The 23,066-nt window shown below is 43.3% G+C and overlaps 1 protein-coding gene and 1 non-coding gene across 2 annotated transcripts in view; one reads left to right on the top strand and one right to left on the bottom strand.

Annotated features, from left to right (window-relative positions):
* Nucleotides 1-21,996, bottom strand: part of Bloc1s5 (biogenesis of lysosomal organelles complex 1 subunit 5) — a 48,012-nt gene extending 26,016 nt beyond the window's left edge. The window contains exons 1-2 of the mRNA XM_059263146.1: nt 21,826-21,996; nt 18,111-18,193 (exon numbers count right to left, since the gene is read on the bottom strand). Of these exons, the coding sequence (XP_059119129.1) occupies nt 18,111-18,193; nt 21,826-21,943 (201 nt within the window). The 5' untranslated portion in view covers nt 21,944-21,996. The remainder of the gene's footprint in view (nt 1-18,110; nt 18,194-21,825) is intronic.
* On the top strand, nt 11,271-11,374 carry LOC131912112 (U6 spliceosomal RNA). The gene has a single exon (XR_009379524.1). It is a non-coding gene; the product is annotated as a U6 spliceosomal RNA (small nuclear RNA).
* Nucleotides 21,997-23,066: the final 1,070 nt, after the last annotated feature.

The raw sequence follows: 23,066 nt of genomic DNA, 5'->3' as shown, positions 1-23,066 counted from the left end.
AACGAGGTGGGGAGGCATGCTACAGAATCCTGGCCAGGACTTTAGAGCCATTCTGCTCAAGGAGGACAACGGACGACTGAGAAACTATCTGTCTGAGTAAAGAAGCAGCAGGGACAGTAACTCTGGTATTGTATTAATAGCAATTTGTCAATATTGTTTCCCAGTTTTTACAAATGGGGTAAAATAAGACATTAGGAATGAGAAAATGGGCTAGGGATACAAGAGAAGACTAGGTGGAAAATTTTCTGTAAATCTGAAATTAATATAAAAAATGTTAACTAAAAAAGAAGGTTGCTAAGCTTGTAAGAAAATAACAAATTAGTTACATTGCTGAGGCTTTTGTTGGGTTCTGAGCAAGCTTATGAAGCAGCTGTGGCTAGTTTCTTATATTTTACACATTTTTCTGTAATGAAAAACTTAAAACTCATACAGAAGTTGAGAGAGAAGGACAGAACGGCTGTCCTCATCACCAAGCCCCAGCCAGCAATGCTCAGCTCATACTGACTCATTTCCTCTATAAAACTCCATGCACCACACCTCCCCCAGAGCACTGAGGCATACTCCAGATAGTATACCATTTTATTGGAAACCTGTCAACATATGCCTTCCTTAGAATAAAAGAGAGCTGGAGAGATGCCTCAGCGGCTAAGAGCATCGACTGCTCTTCTAGAGGACCAAGGTCCAGTTTCTAGCAATCACGAGGTGGTTCACAACCATCTGTAATTCCAGTTCCAGGGGAGGTAACATCCTCTTCTGATCTTTGTGGGCATCTACCATGCACGTGGTGCACATATAGAAATGTGGGTGCGCACACATAAAAATAAAATAATCTTAAAAGTTAAAAATAAAAGATACAATGAAAGTCTCACACACACAAAGGCAACAACTCTTTAATATCACTAAATAACGGTGTGTTCACAGTCCCTCAAATGTCCTATAAATGTTCACTCTACCCACGCCTATTTGAATCAAAATATAAATAAGAGTCATACACTGCAGCTGGTTAATATGTTTTCAATCTACAGATTTCTCCTCTATCACATTTTTCCTTGGCAGTTCACTAGAAACAGCAAGTCATCTGTTCTGCACAGTTTCCCACAGTCTGTTTTAATGAATGACTCTCCATGGTGTAATTAGCATCCTCTGCTGTCTGTTCCCTTTCCTGTAAGTCAGCAGTTAGAGCTAACTGTGCAATCAGATTCAGGGTTTGTCTGATGTTTGCATAAAGTTTTCAAAGGCAGATGCATGTCCACTCTCGTGACAGGACAGAGTTGGCATGTCATCTTCATTTATTAACAGGGATATTGAAAGTGAAGACTGCCTTTCGTCAGCAATGTGATTTCTCTGGGCAACAGTCATATTAAAAAAAGCAAAAGAAAACATAACTTCCTTCCCTTATTTGCCAATTTAAAAAATAACAAGTTGGACCAGGCACAGTAGCAAATGCCTGTGATCACAGCCCCTGGGAGGTGGAGGTAGGAGGGTTCTGTTCAAAGGCATCCTCAGCTGCAGTTCTGGGCCAGACGGGGCTAAGTGAGATACTCTCTCAGTGGTATTGGGAGCAGAAGCAGTGACAAGTCATTTCCTGGCATCTAAGGGCCATAGAAGGAGACTTTGTTTACACGCATCCCAAAGGTTTAAACATACCGAAGATTCTCAGTCATTACACTCTGTTGGTAGTCAGACTTTCCAAACGTGGGCTTCTCCAGAGGCCTCGCTTTGGTCCAACCAGCTGTGGTGGCTTCCGTGAACTTCAGCTTTGCTTCTTTCTTTTTTTTTTTTTTTTTTTTTTTGGTTTTTTTTGAGACAGGGTTTCTCTGTGTAGCTTTGCACCTTTCCTGGGACTCACTTGGTAGCCCGGGCTGGCCTCGAACTCACAGAGATCTGCCTGGCTCTGCCTCTGGAGTGCTGGGATTAAAGGCATGCGCCACCACTGCCCTGCGAACTTCAGCTTTCTTGATCAGGCTCTTCGCTTTGGTATGACCTTATGTCCTCATTCAGCTAGTACTTCCCTCTTGGCTTGGAACTGGCTAAGACCACTGGCATTAAGAGACGAAATTTAGAGTGGGAAGGCTGCTCACAGCTACAGGGTGGGCCACCACATCTAACACACAGGGGACAACGCAGGAAATAGTCTTGTTTGTTTTTTTGAGACAGGGTTTACCTCTGTAGCCCAAGCTACCCTGGAACTCACTATGTATTACAGGATGGACCTGAACTCTGGATTCTCCTGTTTCTGCCTCCCAAGTGCTGGGTTTACAGATATGAAATATCATCACTGACTGGCTTAGGAAATTACTCAGTTTTTATATGAAGAAAAGTTACATATTGAGGTCATACTAACCGAATTCAAATTACCTTCATATATTCTGTTTCTTTCCAGTTTCTAAAATACCAACACAATTACTTAGTTCCCTTTTCTGACTTTATCAAATAAGAACACCAATATGATTACTAAAAACTAAGATGTTTTTAAAAGGGCTTTTTTGTTCTGAAGGTGTATCACACTATAAACGTACAGTCAAATCACTGTTTGTCTAAGACAAGGTCTTGCTATGTAGCCCAGGTTGGCCTGGACCTCACAATCTTCCTGCCTGTGCTGCCTGAGCTCGAGGACTACACACAGGCATCTCTACACCAGCCAATCCCTCTGCTCAGTGCTTCCTACAAGAATGTCTGAGTAACACTGTCACTACTCAGAAATACACACGAGCTTCTTTATACAGAATTTGGCTTTAGGGACTGCTCTTTGATATTCAGTATTGTTTTAAATTATATAAAATATTTACATGGCTTCAAAATTATATCTGTAAAACAACATGCATCGAGAGAAGTCTAGCTTCCCTCTCCATCCTTGTTTATACCTATATGTTAGGTATTTTTTTTAATATATCTAAACATTGGTTTAAATATAAGGATACATATACCTGGATGCACAGGTGTGTCTAGACAGGTGTGTTTATGCCCCCCACCACATAGCTGAGTATATACACATAAGTTTTAAATTCATTTTAAAACAGAATGGGATACAGAGATGTTTCTTTTATCATTCATGAGTAAGATTCATCAGCACAGGGCTCGAGAAGTGGTTCAGTGGTTAAGAGTACTTGCTGTTCTTCCAAGAGGATCCAAGTTCAACTGTCAGCACCCACACTGGCTAGCTCATAGCCCCTGTAACTCCAGCTTCAGGGCATTGGGTGCCCTCTTCTGGTCTCTTCAGGAACTGTACTCATTTGTCCAGACACACATATACATGTAATTAAAAATCTATCAAGACTCAAAAGTACACGTGTAATACATGTTTCTTTCTCTATGTGGTCTACTTGTTCCTTTTTCCAGTACTTTCTAAACGACTCAGATACTTTCAAATTATGATGGGGTTAATTCCTAATAAACCCATAAAAGGGAGCTGGAGAGATGGCTCAGAGGTTAAGAGCACTGGCTGTTCTTCCAGATTTCCTCAGTTCAATTTCCAGCAACCACATGGTGGCTCACAACCATCTGTAGTGAGATCTGGTGCCCTCTTCTGGCCTGCAGGCATACATGCAGACAGAGCACTGTATACATAATAAATAAATCTTAAAAAACAAAACCAAACCATAGAAGATTGAAAACCTAAATAAAAATGTATGTAATCCCCCTAAGTCAGCAAACATCTTGTCAGTTTAGGTTGTTTCCTCAAACAATCTTGCAGCCAATCTTGAGCTATGGCTTCCTCTGCTGCCCACATGGCAAGAGAGAACTGGACCTCAGATCACTAGACATTAAAGATTCAATTCAAAATATTCCTAAGATGATTAGTACTAAATGTGCACCACTTCCACACCTATTCAAAAGCAAACACCCCTGAGTTGGAAACTATGTGTCTTTAGAATGTACGTGTATTTGTAAGTATACACACGTGTGTGGCTAGCTCTAGAGGTCAGAAGAGTGCATTGGCTCCCCTGGAGCTGGAGTTAAGGAAGAGCACTATGTGCTCTTAACCACTGAGTTGTCCGTCTCTCCATCCCAGGACATACATCTTAAAGTTGGCAAGTTGGTTCTCATGGCTGACACTGCCAGTGCTTTGTATAACACCCCTGTGGAGAACATCTCCTCTCCTCATTGGTGCTCATTTGCTCCCTACCACAAGGCCCGTCACTGTCAGGTGATGATCTTGGTTTTTTCTGTAGGCCTTCCTTTTCCCTCAGGATGGACTTTGAAATTGTGCCCTTCTATTTTCAGTTACTGCTGAAGAGGCGATCACTGAGGGACAACAGCATACTTTTCACAGGCCTTCCTTCCCCAGCTCCTTCCAAATTCTCGTACTGTACTCTCTGTCCCAACACAGGCGTTGCCCGCTGTTCTCGCCACACCACTGGCCCTGCATCTGTTTGTTTGGTTGTTTGAGACAGAGTCTTCTGTAGCCCGGGGTTCAAACTCCCTGTGTAGCTGAAGCTGGCCTTGACCCCTGACCCCTACTGCTTCCCCCCAACACCAGTGCTGAGATCACAGGCCTGCACCCCCCTACCCAGCTATACTGCTTAGCATTAATTCTATGGCTAAACGTGTAAGAGGAAATTACGGACAGCCAGGGCTATACAGAAAGACCATCTCAAAACAAACAAATAAAATAATAATAATTTGGGCTGGAGAGATGGCTCAGAGGTTAAGAGCACTGACTGTTCTTCCAGAGGTCCTGAGTTCAATTCCCAGCAACCACATGGTGGTTCACAACCATCTGTAATGAGATCTGGTGCCCTCTTCTGGCTTGCAGGAATACATGCAAACAGAACACTGTAAACATAATAAATAAATCTTTAAAAAATAAATAATAATAATAATAATAATAATAATAATAATAATAATAATAATTATAGCCAAGTGTGGTGGTACATGCCTTTAATCCCAGCACTTGGGAGGCAGAGGCAGATAGATCTCTGAGTTCGAGGCCTGGTCTAGAAAGAGAGTTCCAGGACACCTAGGGCTACACAGAGAAACGCTGTCTCAAAAAAAAACAAATCAAAGTAATAAAAAAAAAATTACATTTTCATTTGTTTATTGGTGGGGGTAACAAACACATGCCATGGTGTGTGTGTGTGGGGGGGGGGATGACGAGGTTGCACGTGTGTGTGTGTGTGTGTGTGTGTGTGTGTGTGTGTGCATGCGCACCTGCATGCCAGAGGACAACTTGAGGGAGTTGGTTCTCTCCTTCCATCATGCGGGTTCCAGGGATCAAACTTAGGTCATCATGATGACTTGGCAGGAATCACCTCTACTGACTAAGACATCTTCTGGCCCACTCAGCACACTTCAATGCTTACCAACTCCTGACAGGAAAGAGTCTCTCTAACTCTATGATGTGCGTTCTGACGTGCGATGGCTCCTGAGGAAAAGCTCATCTGAACGACATCCCTGGAGCCCTGCACAGCTCTAACAGTGCGTCTGTCATCTCCTCAGCTAGGGTGCTGATGGGCTAGACACAAGGCCCACTGTCATTACGCCTTTGTTTTCTAGCATAACACAGGCAAACCTGCCAACAGTTGGATTTTCTTCCCTTTACAAAGGGCCTATTCATTTAGCCTGGATACCCAGAGGATTTTTTTCCCTCTATAAAGTCCAAAGTCTTTTTTTTTTCTTTCTGTTTAGAAATGGTCTAAAGCATCAGCTACTTTGGATTAATCTTCCCAGAAAGTAGTACATACTTCAAAATGAGTCCAATAGCAATTTGAGGAAAGTTTTCCTGAATTCTTTTTTGTTTTTTTTGGTGCTTTGATCTTTCCTGGGCTTGTTGTCACAGTCTTGGGTCACGTGTACTCGTCATCAACATGCGTTCTTCCCTTTTGAGTCCCTCTCTTGTTAATGTTAAGTCTCTTCAATCTTACTTTAGGACTACATATTTTGTCCACTCATTCTTGGGCTCTTTGTTTAATTCTCACTTCAAAAATAATTTTAAAATTTTGTTTTCCCTGGCCAGCACAGTGGTCTACACCTTTAATCCCAGCACTCGGAAGGCAGAGGAAGGTGGATCTCTGAGTTCAAGGCCAGCCAGGTCTACAGAGCGAGTTCCGGGACAGGTGGGGCTCAACAGAGAAACTCTGTCTTGAAAAACAAAACAAAACAAACAAACAAACAAAAAGACCAAACAAATAAAAAATAAAATTTCATTTTCCTGAATTCTTTCCCCCTACTTCTTTACTGTTTCATTTTATCCAATCATTTGCAGTTTTTCTGATTCTAACTCACCTTTTTTCTGTAACTTTCTCTGCCCCTTAAGCTCCTGTTAAAACAGCTGTGATCTCCACTCATCCTGTGTTGTCTCTTACTTCTGTAAGGACGGTCACTGCGCTTTGCACCTTCCAAGGAATGCAGCTCTGTCCAGTTTTAGAGGAATCTGTTTTCCTCTATTGTTGTTAAGATGGATGGGAACCGCTTCTGGCTTCAGGACGAAGAACTCCCATTGTTCCTGTCTTCAGCTCCTATAGCTTCTCTACAGTGTGGTCTTGGCCTCTTGGTACTCACTCTGAGTCTTCCCTTCTCGCTCTGAGGTAGAGCCTACGGTTCCATCAGCTAGACTCTGCTGCTCTTCTCCAAAAGGCCCATCAAGATTCCCAAATAGGCATGATGGGAATGTTCAGGGGCTTGGAGGCTCTGTAGCATTCAGGGCCTCCCAAATCCCTCTGCCATCCCCTCCACTTCCTCTGGTATTTCTGGTGTCATGAAAGCCGTCTTAGGGTTTCTATTGCTGTGAAGAGATACCATTGACCACAGCAACTCTTATAGAGGAAAACATTTAACTGGTGTAGATTACAGTTCCAGAGGTTTAGTCCATTTTCAGCATGGCAGGACATGACAGCATGCAGGCAGATGCTGAAGAAGGAGCTGAGATTTTTGCATCTTGATCCACAGGAAACAGGAAGTGAACTGTTTCTACACTGAGCATAACTTAAGCAAAGGAGACCTCAAAGCCCACCCCCACAGTGACACACTTCCACCAACAAGGCCGCACCTCCTAATAGTGCCACTCCCTTTGGGGGCCATTTTCTTACAAACCACCACAGAAGCCTTTAGGCTATGGATGACTTGGCCATTTGCTATTCTGGAGCCATTTCTCCTTGGCTTTATTATTGCTGTTGCTTGTATTTGCTGAGTTTTGAGTTTTGTTGCATGTTCTCACAGACAAGATTTGAGGAAGAAAAAACTAAGCTGTTAAAAAACTATGCCATTAATGCTGCTGTTTCCAGATGGCATTGGAATTGGGAAAAATCAAGTTTAGGGGAACTATTTCAGTTCTTATATAAATTAACTTCTTTATTATCAGGCAGATGAATAGTCTCTCAATGTAGAAACAAAGTTATCTAAGGTAAAAGAGCAGAGCTCTGTGGCTCCAGACAGGACAGGCTCTTCTCAGTCAGGGGAGATTTGAGGGCTAAGAAGATCCCCTAGAGATATAGTCAAACAACTGATTGTCAATCACTCTCTGTAGCAAATGGATTATTGTTATTTACTTTTCCGTTTCTTTCTCAGTTGGCTTTCCCTTCCTTCGTTCCTTCTTCCCTCCCTCCCTCCCTCCCTCTCTTTCCTTTTTTTGGTTTTTGAGACAGGGTCTCACAGAACTCAGGCTGGCCTCAAACTCACTAGGAAGCTGGTGATGATTTTAAACTTCTGATCCTTCTGCCTCCATCTCTGAAGGGCTAAAATTATAAACATGCAACCACATCTGATATTATTATTATTGTTGTTGTTGTTGTGAGAAATGGTCTTGTGTAGTCCAGGATAGCCTTGATTTTCTTTGTAGCTGAGAATGGCCTTGAACATCTGATCCTCTGGCCACCAGCTCCTGAGGGCTGAGACTATAGCAGTTTTATGCTGTCCTGGGGATTAGTACCAACTGAACTGTATCCCTAGCTCTACCGAGTGAATTAGTAGTCACATTTCTTAGTCCAATAACGATAAGAATTAGCTTAAATAATGAAGAGGCCTATGGAAGTGGCATGTTGTAAATAGTCTCTTCACTGAGGTTCACACCTGATAAGTGCTTGTTTTTAAACTGATGTATCTGATTGCGGACTATATCAACATCAATCACAAAAGGAAAAAGCTATAGTAACACATGTACACTAAAAGTTGCATCTTATTCCCAGGTTAAAAATTCTTGGAACAACACCTGGCACCAATAAAATGACATGTAACCTTCCATAAAACTACATACATTAATTCCTTAAGTTGAATTAATTATAAGTGCTTATGTAACATGCTTAAGACAATGTCTTGCAGTAAGCACTTACAGTGTTAGTAACTGTTAATAATATTATAGTAATTATAATGTTTATACCAGAGATATAACTTGATGGCATTAGAGAAAAAGGCCAACAACTGTAATTTAAATCTCCACACCACTAGTGGGCCCGGCAGAGTTGAAGACTGGGCTGTTATGAGATTCTACTTGGTGCTGTCTTTAAGGGTTTTTTTTCTTGACCGATTCATCTCACAATGGAATTTATTTATTCATTTTGTCTTCCTCAGACAGGGTTTCACTATATATTCCATGCTGGTCTTGAACTCACAGCAATCGCCCTGCCTTCCTTCCAAGTTCTGGGATTACCGAGTGCCATCACGTCCACTATCCTGTATCAAAACCATCAACACGATTCCTTCCAATTCCTGTATCACAGCATTTCTGTCACACTGTGAGGGCCTTTTCATTTTCCAATTCTCTGCCTACCCTTAACATCTATTTTTCTTTCTCTGCTCAAGTGGCACTCTTCTGTGGCACTCTCTTGTTGAGCCCTGCAGGGAACTGTCCCTGGAGTACTGTCCTCTCTCAGGGACTCTGCTTATCTATCATAACTGCAGCAGGGCAGCTCTTGATCTACAGGAATTTCTTCTCGTAAACATTCTGAGTTTGCAATTGAAAGCTTCCTGGCTGTAAGGATTATTTCTCACTCACTTTCACACGCCTGCTAAGACTCTTATGCATCACTCCCTTGTTGCCAACAATCGAACCGTATCTGAGGTAGCCTCTAAGAGAGGCTGACGGCTGCTTCCTGCCTGCCCTCTCTTTTACCACACAAAGTGCCGACACAATGACTGAGGCTCCAAGGCCACTTCTAAGTGTAAGGGCAATGTGCCAAGGAGACAGAGGCTGGAAGAAGCTGACATCACAGAGCCACCGTGCCAGCCCTGGACGTTCCAAATCTGTCTCAGGACTATGCAAGAAAAATAAGCCCTCATGGAGGTCTGTTTTCCATGTATCTGTTCCTAGTAACTACACCCATTCCTACTGATGTGCTGCCTGTTTGGGAGGTATTTAGTAAAGAACTGGAGAAAGGGGTGTGCCTAGCACTTTCTAATAAACGCACAGGATTACCCACCCTGCAGGCCCCTCGTGAAACTCTCTCTCTAACATCTCTCTCTCTCTTCTCTATGAGAAAGGCCATGATGTCTCATCTACAGCTAGCAGCACTGACCTAGAGGGCAATGCCTCTCCGTAGGAAACTGCCATGCCCTTCACTGAAGTGCTGGAGTGAGGGTGCCCTAACACGGGCTGCTCGCTCTTCCCAAGCTCTGCCCATAATGTTCACTGGAATTCGGGGAAAACTCTAAAGTTAGGAGAAAGGTTGTCAACTGTTTTCATACACGAAAGAAAACAGCTTGTCACAGTCGACCAGTACTTGAGGAATTCTGAGAAATGCTGCCACCATGTGGCACTTATTCCCACTTCTGCAGAGACAATTCTACAATCCAATGAATTAGAGCATCTAGTCAGCTCTTCCTAAAGTGAACTCTACCTGAGTGGCAGAGAGAAGATGCCAAGTGGCTCTGCTGTGTCTCTCCCCTCTAGAGACAGCACCCTGGGAGCAGACCACTGCTTCCGAGCATGCTTCCTACCGTCTGTGTAAACGCTGGAACTGTGCTGGACTCTCAAGTCTCTGGACTGCTTACAGCCTGACTTCTTTTTGTTTCTAGACTTATTTTTATTTTGTATGTATAAGTGTTTGCCTGTATGTTGTTAGTATGTGCATCACACGTGTGCCTGGGACCCACAGAGACCAGGAAAGAGCATTGGGTCCCCTAGAAGTAGAGCTACAGACAGCTGTGAGTCACCATGGGAGTGCAGGAACCTGAACCTGGGTCCTCTGCAAGAGCAGTTAGAGCTTTTACCAGCTAAGCCATCCCTCCAGCCCCAAACAACAGAGAGCGGAGCGGATTCTGACGCTCGGCGAAGTTTCTGTGCTACACTCAACCCTTGAGAGGCACAATATGGAGGCCACCGTGTGAAAGGAACAGAGTGCTTGTCAAAAAGAGCAAATCAAACAAGGTCAAGACTCCATTTCTGGGCCCTTTAGAGAACATTCTTAAGTGAGAAGTTCCTCAAGATATGACTTACTTCCTGGAGGGTGGGTAGCCATGTGTCTGTGTCTGTTTTATTTATACAATTCTATTTCCTGACATGTGACTTACACAAATGCTCGACATATTTTGTTCAACTCTCTCTATATATGGTTACATCTATCATGGCCAATGTAGAAAACTCATTTTTTACTAGAATTGTCCTTTTTCAAAATATTTTAATTTATTTTTTTTCTGCGAGTGTGTGCATTCATGTGTGCACACACACATGTAGAAATCAGAAAACAACTTACAGGAAGCAGTTCTCTCTTTTATCATGTAGGTTCTGGGGATTGAACTCAATTCTCAGGCTTGGCAGCAGGAGTCTACCTGCAGAGCCATCTCACCAGTCCCCGGGTAAACAGTCTTTTAAGAGAATGAGTATACAAACTGGTTGTAGTGCACACCTTTAATCTCAGATGCATGAGGCAGAGGCAGGAGGATCTCTGTGAGTTCTAGGCCAGCCTGGTTGTACAGTGAGTTGTCAAAAACAAACAAAAGGGAGGGGAAGCAACAGGGAGAGTAGAGGAGGAGGCAGGGGGAGAGGGGGTGGATGAGAAGGTGGGAGAATACGCTTATACATTTGTCTAGGCAATCCCTATTTTATCCAGAGGTATCAAAAACTGAACCTAGGGGCTGGGTGATGGCTCAGCTGTTAAAGAGCCCTCATTGCTACTGCAAAGAACTCAGGTTCTAGTCTCAGCATCCATATGGTTGTTCATGATCATCCCAAACTCCAGTTCCAGGGCACCTGACACCCTCTTCTGACCTCTGCAGCACCAGGCACGCACATGGGGTGAATACATATAAACATACATCTATATCCATGAAGGTAAATGTGCATACATATGAAAATAGAGTACATCAATCTAAACTAAAGAAACTAAAACTGAGGCCAGTGCTCACTTTGGCAGCATTACACTGAAGTCAGAATGATCCAGAGAGGATTAGCATGGCCCCTGTGCAGAGATGATAACAAATCTGTGAAGCCTTCCAAGGTTCTCAGTCCAGGCTGAAGAAAAGAAAACACTGAACCCAAACTCATCTGAATTATTGTAAAAATTTAAAGTGTAAAAAAAAAAACCTGAATTATAAAATTAGTACATTTTTATTTGCTTTACTTGCTATCATCTTTCAACAACAGAAACATTTTTTATCAACACCCACAGTATAAAGATTTTAAAATGAAGTTTCATTTAACCTTCATAAAAACTCACATTCTGAAGTATATTACTGTCGCCATTTTAGTGATGAAGAAATTGAGCCTTGCAAAGCATGCAATCATAGCTACTCAGAGGGGGCCAGGACTGGAACCCAGGTACAAATGGCAGAGTGCCATGCTCTTCCTACCCATCAACACCGCCTTGACAGGCTCAATAATGTCCTCTCAGACACATGTCCATCATCCCTTGACAACTATCTTACATTCCAGCCAAAAAAGATGTTGGCTTCAATAGGAAGCTATTTTGAACACAGAATAATAAAAAACATAGAAATAAAATGTCTTTTCAGGACTCAGTTTCATTTGTATAATTCTTTCATAGAAAACATCTACATTGAATCAATGAAAGTTAATAAAATAGAGGAAAAAGGGGAAAAAAGGAAACATCTACATTACCTCAAGAATCCCAGCATAAGCATACCAGCAGGCACTTAATTTTAGGGGTGACTTAGCCATTAGTTCACTAGTTCACTGATTTCCATCTCTGGGCTCAATCTTTATGAAGTAGGAAGTCAGGTTAAAGAAGCCACCTTAATTTCAAAATTCTACAATTTATTTAATAAATTAGGTCCTTTGAAGCATATTTGTAAATATTGTCTTAATAACAAAACTAACAAAAAGGTGACTTATGAGAAAGGTCAGTCACGGGATGTTTTTAAGACTGTTACCTCTGCCAACACTGCTGTAGATGTTTTGGATACAAAAGAGAATATGTAGGTCTGAAGTCAACTCTCTAGTGATGAAGGCCAGCAAGGTGAATGAAAAGAACACAACCAGGTTGGCCAGCAGAATTCTAAACGACCTCCAGGTCTGCAGCCCTGGGGCACACACATCCACCAGTTAATTCAACCTTAACTGTGCTACTGTGAAGTGTTGCCGGGTATATGACCACACTGCGAACCCCGAGTTTGGGTTTACATTAATTAAATAAAATCAACCTTGGGTCAGGAGGCAGAGCCAGCAACTAGTTGACAGAAAGTAATCATAGAGTGTCAGAGGGAGTCCAGAAAATGGATAGAGAGATGCACAGGACACAGGAGAGACTCTGGGTGTGGCAGCCCTTTTTGGTTTGGAGCAACGGAAGAGACACTCTCTTTCTGAGATTCCAGCAAAGAGGGACGGTCCACCTGTACGAGCTAGCAGGTGTTCACCCCAGTCTCTGACTCCTGAGTCTTTATTAGCAAACAGAACGACAGAGATTTAGTTTAAAAACGACATTTGTCCCAGCACTCAGGAGGCAGAGGCAGGTGGATCTCTATGAGTTCGAGGCCAGCCTGGGCTACCAAGTGAGTTCCAGGAAAGGCGCAAAGCTACACAGAGAAACCCTGTCTCGAAAAACTAAAAAACAAAAAAACAAAAAACGACATTCGGTGGTAGTGACAGAAGGCAGATCCAGCGGGATGTAGAAGTCCCTCCAGCCACTTCCTGAGAAGCAGGCTAGTAACTGCTGCAGTTACTGGCTGAAGCAGCAGCAGATTCAGGTGCAGCCACTGTGCTGGTGGAAAAACAACAGTGAAGGATTAAGGTTTTAGTCCTAAACACTATGGATGCGTTAAGGTCTCCAAGCAGGAGACAGGCAGAGTGGTTATCTCTGGAGGTCCCGACTTGTAAAGTGAGTCCTGAGCAGAGAAGGGGCTCTTCTCGCCAGAGAGAGTTAGAGCATGAGAAGAATTCCAGGTGAGGGAGACTCAAGGTTTGAAGATAGAAGAAGCTATGTGACAAGGTCTACAGTTATCTTCTGGAAGCTGCAAGTGGCCTCCAGAGACAGTGCTACAACCGTGTGAGTTTGGAAGAGGGCCCTGATCCACAGAGGAGAATGCAGCATGGCCAACGCCCTGAGTTTGGCTTCCTGAGAAGCTGACCTTAGGTCGTGGCTACCCCATGTGCAGACTTCTGACATACAGAACTTGAATAAACGGGCCTTGTTTGCTGCTGCTGAATGTGTGGTAATTTGCTACATGGTATTAGGAAGTTTGGTGCTGCACAGAGTACCACAGAGAGCAACATGATTCATGTTTCAGTGGCTGCTTTGCAGTAAAGGTCCGTGGTGATAATTCAACCTGTAATCTAAACAGAAGAGTAAGGCATTCACAAAACAGAGGGAGGGACATTTTGGAAAGATGGAATTACAGATAGGTGGATAACTGAGATGTGTTAAAGAAAAAGGAAGAAAGTGTGGCTGTGGTACAGAGGTGTACAACAGTTTGTGGCCATCCAGGATTCTCAAGTATGGCCAAGGAGATGGACTTAGGCAAGTGGGCAGAGAAGCTGTGTGGCAGGGATCCAGTGAGGGTGTCAAGGATGGTGTGAGCCAGCAAGTGCGTGACAAATGGCCTGCAGAAATAAGGTTGGGCAGGGTGATCAGGTAGAGTCTACTGACCACAGGGAGGGCAGATGGAGGGCTGCAAAGGGGCGGGGCCAGTCATAAGCAGGTACGTGGGAAGGCTTAATAAGTGGTTTGGAGGTGAACTTGATGACAAGGTAGTTGCTGGAGTGAAGGAAAAAGCAGAACCCACTCTAACTCCACATTTCAGAACAACTAAATTAGAGAAAACCCTAGTCAGGATGGCTGAAGATGAGCCCAAGAAACCAAAGTGCAAAATGTCCGCTGCTCAAGTTTCACTGTTGCCGTGAGAGAGCTCACCCTCCAAGACAACTTAGGAGAGGAAAGGCTTTATCTGGCTTATATTTCCAGGTCACAGTACATCACTGAGCAAAGACAGGACAGAACTCAAGGCAGGAACCTGAAGTGGAAACCAGAGAACAGTGGTTCTCAACCTGTGGGCTGCAACCCCTTCAGCAAACTTATCTCTGAAAATATTTACATTACATTACAGCAGCAAAATGACAGTTATGAAGTAGCAACAAAAATAATTTTAGGATTGGAGGGGGTCACCACAGCATAAGGAACTGTATTAAAGGGTCACAGCATTAGGAAGGTTGAGAACCACTGCCACAGAAGAATGCTGCTTGCTGGCTTGTTCACTTGCTAGTTTTCTGTACAGCCCAGAACCATCCAGTTAACAATCAAGACAATTAATAAATAATCAAGACAATACCCCATAAACACGCCACAGGCCAATCTGATCTGGGCAATCCTTCAATTGAAATTCCCTTCTCAGGTGACCTTAGGCTGTATCAAGTTGACAGTTAAAGCTAATGAGAATATTTGCTTATACCTTTCTTTGTGCAGACATGAAGAGAAAAATACAAGAAGAAAAACCTAGAGGTCCGGTCAATTTTGCAGAATTTTCCAAACAGTGCTGTAAGAGGTGGATGACGCTGGGCGGTGGTGGCGCACGCCTTTAATCCCAGCACTCAGAAGACAGAGCCAGGCGGATCTCTGTGAGTTCGAGGCCAGCCTGGGCTACCAAGTGAGTTCCAGGAAAGGTGCAAAGCTACACAGAGAAACCCTGTCTCGAAGAAAACAAAAAACAAACAAACAAAAAAAAAAAAAAAAAAAAGAGGTGGATGACAGTGTCCAGCCAAGAGGATATACAGCTATGAAGTGGCAAAGGTAGAAACATACACCAGGACTGGGAATGAAGGACTGCAGACCAGTAAAGGAGGAAGAAAGGGGACTAATGCCCCACAACAAGCACGGTCTGCATTTTCCTTATTCTGCTCCGAATTCCATCCCAAGGTCAAACCCGCAAACACTGGCATCTCCACTGAACATGTGGCAGAAAAGCTGAGTGAGATGTGGAATAACTTAAGGGACAGTGGAAAGTAGTCGCACATCACCAAGGCCACAAAGCTGAAGACAGATGAGGATGATGATGCTGACTACAAGCCTAAAGGGAAATTGATGGTACCAAGAGTCCTGCTAAAGTTGCCCAGAAAAAGGTAGACGAGGAAGATCAAGAGAAGGAAGGTGCATTTTCAAACACACAATAACCATTTCTCTGTCTTCTATTTGAAGTGTGTCTATTACCCTCGTTAGGTTTTATTACAAAATTGATCATGATCATATCATCTCTCAAAGTGTCAGTGGATTCTATGAGTGTCCAGAGCCCCCTAAAACTATCCAAGTTATACATAGCTCCAAACATTTTTGTTTTCCTTTTACATTTCATTTTAAATTATGTATGTGTTTGTGTCTGTGCATATAAATACAGTACCTGAGGAGGCCAGAAGAGGGTGTTGGAGCCTCTGGTGCTGGAATTACAGGTGGCTGTGAGCTGTCTGACATGGGTACTAGGAACTGGAATTAAGTCCTCTCCAAGAACAGGAAGTGCTCTTAGCTGCTGAGCCATCTCCCCAGCCCCTCCAAATGTTCTTAAGATGAAAAGGCACTCCCATGTTCCCCTCACTCTGCACTTCGCTGCTGGTGTGACAAGGCATTTGAACATGTTCCTGGTATTTCTGTAAGGTAGTTTTAACTATGTGGTTATAGGATAGACATCCCGAGCTGTACACATCTTAGTTTGTTAAGAGAACAAAACACTAAGCAAACTCTTGATGCTCCTTGCTTGGCATGGAGGTTGCCGGGCAAATGCCCTCTGGAGGGGCCGTAGCCCATGGGATGTCCTGAGACTGGGTGTGTTGCTGCTGCAGGGGACATCCCGTTAGCTTCTTGTTGAACACAGTGACAAAGCGTTCTGCTGACATTAGTTATGGAAAAGGGGAAAAAGGGACAGTGAACTGGCCTAAGAAGTGTTTGGATTTTTCTTTTAGTTAAGTGCAGCAGATCTGAAACTTTTTAAACAAACTGTAGAACTTGTCATTGTCAGCAAAGTGAAGAACTGCTGTATCAATGAATGTTCAAGCACATTCTGTTCTCCAAGATGACTTGCAACACTTATTTTTTGTATGCTTAGAATTCAGAAAAGTATTTGAAATTAAACAAACAGTATCATGTTTTTAAAAAGGGTAACTAAGGCCAGGCATGGTGGTGTATGCCTTTAATTCTAGCACTCAGGAGGCAGAGGCAGGCAGATTTCTGGGAGTTCAAGGTCAGCCTGGTCTACATAGTGAGTTCAGCCAGAGCTTAAGGATAACTATATCCTCATCTCATATGGAATATTTGATATTTTTAAACATATTCATGCAACATCAAGGAATCACAGCACGTTTGTAGGGATTGGTACTGATTTTTACATCACATGTAGAGAACGCCCTCTAGGTGATTTTCTGCGTCCTACATTGTTCTCATCCCGTATAGACAAGGATGTTGAAAACTGCTCACTATTCCTAGGGTTACTGCTCGACTATGAAATGTCTCCTTCGGGCTCATGGGTGTGAACTCTTAGTGCTGGCCTGGTGGACTGTTTTCGGTTTTGAACCTACAGAAGGTAGACCATCACTGGAGGAAGTTCTTCACGGAGGCTGACCCTGGAGGTTTACAGCCAGACCCTGCTTCCTGTCCTGTCTGCGCTTGCTCCTCCCAGATGTGACGAGTCCCACCCATTCAGCCTGCTCTCATGCCTTCCTATCCAGCTGAGAAGCATCTCCTTAACTGTGAGCCAAGCAAACATCTACTCTTTCTGTTGCTTCTTTTAGGTTTTGGGGCAAAGTGATGAGAAAAGTAACTTACACACCAGGTAACAAACAGACAAGCCTAAGGTGCACACCTCTACACACGTCTTTAAACTTCAAAACCTTGGGGAGTATTAGGCAGTTTTGAGTTAGAGTCTACTGAACTGAAAATTGTCTGTCTGGTTCCACAGCTCTATCTGGAGGGCTGAGCACCATAGACGTGCTGCAGTTTGAAGGGTTTATTAGGAGATTCTTTGTTTTTGACACTCTTCTTGGTCAAAGTCCCATCTGAAGATAGAAACTCATCTTACATAGGATCACAATCTAACAGTAGCTTGAGAAATTACTACTCAATGCCCGTGCAGAACTAGAGTAACATGAAACGGGACTGCACACTCTCCCATGCAAAGTGAAGAATGGCAGGTGGGAGGCTGGAGTAGGGGCAGGTCACAGAAGAATGCTGAACTCCATCCTGTAGTTGGCAACGGATTTCAAAAGTGAAATATTGTTGGCTCACTTGGGCAGGCAGAGTGAAACTGAATCTGACTGGATGACTAAGCAGGCAGAGCAATCAAAAGTGATGGGAATCCCTAGGTGAAGTCAGATGTGGAAGGTTTGGTCACTGATGTGGGCATCAACGTGTGGAAGAGGCAAGCGGAGTTCCCATGTTCCACCTTGACTGCTTTTGCTCCAACCAAGGGAAAAACACAACAAATGCATCTGTGAATTCAGACCCATCAATCCCTAAGAGTTCTTTTTTTCACTCTATCTGGTTTCATGGAAAAAGTCTGCAATTGGCAAACATTAAAGAGTCTAAGAGTCGATACCAGAGCGTGGCCCCCTACCTCCTGGTGTCTGGTCTTGCATTTAACAAGTACTTTTTTTATCTTTTCATTTTTACTACACATATGTAAAGTAGACTTAAATAAAAATATATAAAACAAAGTCAGGTTTTAAACCTCAGAAATTACCTTTCCGTGTAGCAGGTCACTAACAATTAGTGCAATGCTTTTCACCAAAATAAGTTTTAGATACTTACTTCAAATTCTTTTACAAAATAACGAATTTCCCCTTGGGTAACTGGTCTGTGATCCAGAAGCCTTGAATGAATTTCTCCAAGATCTAGAAAGATAAAATAGAATGGAGAATTAATTCACATTGACTGGTGCAATTTCTGGCCTATTTTACTCTTCCCCTTCTCTAGAACAGGTGAAGATTGGTTAAAATCCAGTTCAGACCATGGATCAGGAGGGAATCTCATCCACTTCCAGTGTGTGTTAATTGGTAGAACCACTTTTCAGAGCCATCTAACAATATCTAATAGAGCTGAAGACATATATCCTTAGCAATTCCATGCTGTGATATATAACCTAGAAAAAAAAATCTTACACAAATGAACATGACATCTATAAATGTTTACTGAGGCATGTGTACTACCAAAAGAATAATTAAAAGGAAAACACTCTAAACAGTCACATATTGTGAACAGGGAGTAAAAATGTATATACCAGATCAACACCTATTAACATGGATAAATCTCACAAATACAACATTTAATAAAAGCAAACTTCAGGACTAAATCCATTTACATAAACTTTAAAGATATGCAAAATGATAATTCCTCTGGGACACACCAAATTAAAGATGGACGTTGACATCAGAGTGAAGAGGGTGAGGAAAGCTGAGTAGAGCAAGGTGCACAGTGCATCTTTTTAAGTCCTGGGGACTGAATTTGAGGCCTTGCACATTTTCGGCGAATGCTCTAGCACTGAGCCATATCCTCAGATTCTCTAGCAGGCCTGTTAGTGATTTATCTGTGAAAGATGGTGGTAAGTGTTGGTTTTAAGTATCTATGCCTTATACTAGATCTGAAAAAGCCATAGCCATGAAAGGAAAATTCTGAATTTTAACTGTTTGGGTAAGTCAGTCTATTCATCCTTCTAACAACAACTAGTTTAAGATATATATATTTTTGTTTAAATCTCTCAGTAGGTTATTACCTACATCATTTCTGTAAGAAGATATTTGGAGTTTAATTTAATGAAGAAAGTTCTATGGTTAGTAAGTTTGAGAAACACAATATGCAACAGAGTATTTAGAGTTCTTTATTGGGATCTTGGAGCCTCTGGTATACTAAGATTTATGACTGCCTGAGTGAGATCAAGAGAATGTAGAAGCTTATAGACCTTGTGCAGAGAATATACTCGCAAGAGAGAGTGTCTATTTGCAGCTCAAGAATACACGTCTTTGAAGCACAACTGGCCAACAGGATACACACAGTTCGGCTCCAAAAAGCCCATCTAAGGTTCTCCATTGCAAACCACCTGCCGTTTGCTAAGCACACCACGCCGCCTCAGGCATCCTGACGCAGCCCCTACAGTTGCCACGGTCTGGAACCCTACACCCCAGACACTCATTTCACCTACTGCCGATTTTCCTCAGCAACTGCTGAGCCCTCCTTCTTCCCTGACACTGTCGTTCATGCTAACCAGCTGCCTCCCAGGTTTCAGAGACAGCCCGCATGCTGTGGTCCTGAAGCACCAGAGGCAGATCATATACCACAGAGTCCCCAAATCATCTCTTCCCCAGTGAGTATCTCACAGAGCAAGCTGTTCGTGCTATTTACACAGCACACACGAGTTACCGTCTCTTTCCACATGACTGAGAAGCAGTTAAGGTTTGCCGGTTTGGAGACATCTGCTTCTGCAGCCTGATGATATAACAGGGGCTCACTTGGACTCTGCAGAGATAATTCAGTTCTACACAGAAGTAAATTAACAGTCCCGTCTAAAACCTCAACTGTGGAAAACTATGGGGGGAGGGGACATATCATGAAATACACATTATCAGTTACTAGGTAATTACAATGCTACCTAGTGCCGTTATAACAAAACAAATCCATTATAATTCAGTCTGTAAGAGTTCCAAATATTAAATATAAATTCTTCTAGTTTAATCATGTATGTGTAAGATACATATTTCTGTAGAAATCCAACTCTAGCCAGGCTATATGTGTTCTTTTACATGTGCAAATCATGACCACAAGGGGCATCTTTTACTGTTGGGTATACAAAAATGTTAGAGATATATAATCTTTTGATTTCTACATGTTCATAACCTAATGTGAAAGTTAGATAAACATCTCTTCCCAAAGACACAGAGAAGTGCTTTGATGGACAATCCATGAGGCTACAGGATGAGAAGAAACAGGAGTGCAGCTCTCTCAGTGCCCAATAAAGGGAAGGCTGTGTGTTTGGGTCCTGAATGTGGAAGTGAGAATCAGTCTCAAAATAAGAATACAGGAAAAGGGGTTGGTGATGTAGCCTCTAGTGGTATGGTTCTTGTTTACCATGTGGCCTTGGGTTGATCTCCAGTACAGTACTATTTCAAAATTTAAAACTTCTGCCTCAAAGACACAATCAACAGAATGAAAGACAACCAGAGAAACAGGAGAAAACATCTACAAACTCCTGCTCAAGGGCACTAAGGATATATATATATAGAACAGCATTGATGGTATAGGGGTCAGCACAGCTGCCTTCCACGAACATATTAAGAACTATAACTCAGTAAAGGACTTAGACATTTTTCTAAAGACAGGTAGTAAGTACACAAGAATAAGTACACTTATCACTAAACATTACAGGAAATGCAAATCATGACCACAAGGGGCATCTTCTCTCACCCATCAGAATGACTGCTACCAAAGTCAGAAAATAACAAGTGCATGGGAGAATAGAAAATGATATAGTAATTATAAAAACGTCATTTCCTCCAAAAGTTCAAAGAATCACCATATGACCCAGAAATCCACTTTTGGAGATATATCCCCAAGTACTGAACAAGAGACCTTAAAAAGATGTTTGTGCATTCATGATCACAGCAGCATTGTCTCCAATAGTGAAAGAGTGAAGCTGCCCAGTCCACAGAGGCACGCGAGCAAATTCACAGACTGTATTTTGTCACAGATGTGGTATGAGGAGTTAGTTTAATATGTACAAATTTTTGCAAGATGAAAAACATTTGTGGATGAAGTGATGGTAGGTAGGCCAACAACAGTCATAAAACGAATCAATCCTTCACTAGGACTGCACACAGAAATAATTCTTAGTCTTAATACACACGCAATACTACTTGACCCCAAATTAAGAGACAGCATGAGAAACGGTCACAGCCAGCTCTGCTGGGGCTGCATACAGATGCAGTACGATTAAAATGGAAACCAACACCAAAGATAAGGCAATCATTCCCCGGGCAGCGCAGGAGTGTAGCTGAAGTTGGTGAGATGGACCGGGTTAACAGAGTTAGGAGAAGCAGTGGAGAATGCAACTAGAGGTCTTTCCGCGGTTAACAGGGACTTCCAGGTTTAGGCATTAAACCTAGTTGAGTTACTGTAATAACTTAGATTGAAGCCTTCTACGGCTCAAAGGTCAGATCGATGCACTGGATGGTGCTGTGCGCGGTGTTTCAGGACCGTTTCCCAAGTGGTGTCCTTTCTCCCTGGCATGAGCCAGGCGCAGAGGATAGAGAGAGGGTGAAGGTCCGAAGTCACTCTACTACGTGACTGTGTGGGGCCCAAACTAGTTCCCATCCCCAACTTGGGTGCCCTTCGCCGGTTGCATTAAAGTGGGCTTGGGGCGGAGACAGTCAGGCCAGGCGGCTGAGGGCGGCGGGGGAGCCGGGGAGCATCGGGAGGGGCGGGCCCCAGCACGCGCCCCTACCCCGCTCGGAAGACCACGCCCTCCACTCCGTACCCTTGATAATGAGGTGCGCCGCACCCGGAGTCCCCAGCGAGTCCCGCTTCTTGCCGCCGCCGCCGCCGCCCTGGGCGGCCTCGCACGCTACAGGGGTCTCTGTCCCTCCGCCACTCATCCCGACCAGCTCCGCCCACCCGCGACTCCGCTGCGCAGGCGCAAACCTGGAGGCTAGTTTGGGAGACAGAAGGCACAGCGCGCCGGAGGGGGGGGCGGGGGATCTACGTCATCACAGGGCGTCGGAGTCCTTGGGTTCCGGAAAGGCGCTCGGAGTGTAGCTGATGCTGCCATGCTGGATTAGGGCAGGTGATCCGAATACAGAAAAATAATTTGAAAATTAACCTGAATACAGAATATTTCAGAATACAAAAAATGAATCTGAAAAATATGAAAATTACAGCTATCTTTGTTATTTCTTCCTACGCCTGCAGATGGGGCAGGGGTGGAGTGCAGAAGAATAACAGTAGTAGTAGTACCTCTCCCTCCGCTCCTCTCTACTGATGCTCATCCTAAAGGATCTAAATTAGTGCTGAAGGAGGAATGTGAAGCAACGTAAACAACAGGATGGGGGAATGCATTCCCAGAAGGGGCAAGTGTTTGTCGTCAGGCCTGAAATGAGATGTATAGGAACGTGGGGAGAATGACTAGGTAAAGGAGGGATTACTAGCAGAAGAAATGATAAACCCCAAAGCAAGGATGAATATAAAATTTCATCTCCTAGCTTTTTGATAATATTTAGACGGCATAGCTCTCAAAGGCACTGATTATTCTCCCCCTCTGAAGAGACCACTAGAGACACAAACTCACCAAAATGCAAAAGCAAGGTTTAATGAAGCAGTTCAAGCTGCTGGGCAGGGACTTCGTCAAGCCATCCAACACAGCAGAGGCTGGAGGAGGTGCCTGCCCCTCAGCAAGCTCAGTTTTTAAAGGCAAAACCCATAAGGTTACATCATTTAGGGGTGCTAGTACGGTACAATTCTGATTGGCTCAAGTTTTAGGGGCTTTTCAGAATTTCTGTGTTATCTTACTTTGTAGTTTTAACGGGTTGTTTGTCAAACTTTATGGACTATCTCCGGCATTGGGGCATTCTATAGTTAATCAGTTGCTACCAGATGACTCTTTAAACATCCTGACTTTGTTCTGGGACCTATGTCAGCAGCTCTGAGAATTTTGAAACTCAGGCCTGTTTCAAGCTGGGGTGAGGGGCTTGCTTGAAATGGGTGTGCTTTGGTTCTTTAGGG

This window comes from Peromyscus eremicus, chromosome 5, assembly GCF_949786415.1.
Source record: "Peromyscus eremicus chromosome 5, PerEre_H2_v1, whole genome shotgun sequence".
NCBI lineage: Eukaryota > Metazoa > Chordata > Mammalia > Rodentia > Cricetidae > Peromyscus > Peromyscus eremicus.
This window is presented reverse-complemented; position numbering and strand designations above follow the sequence as displayed.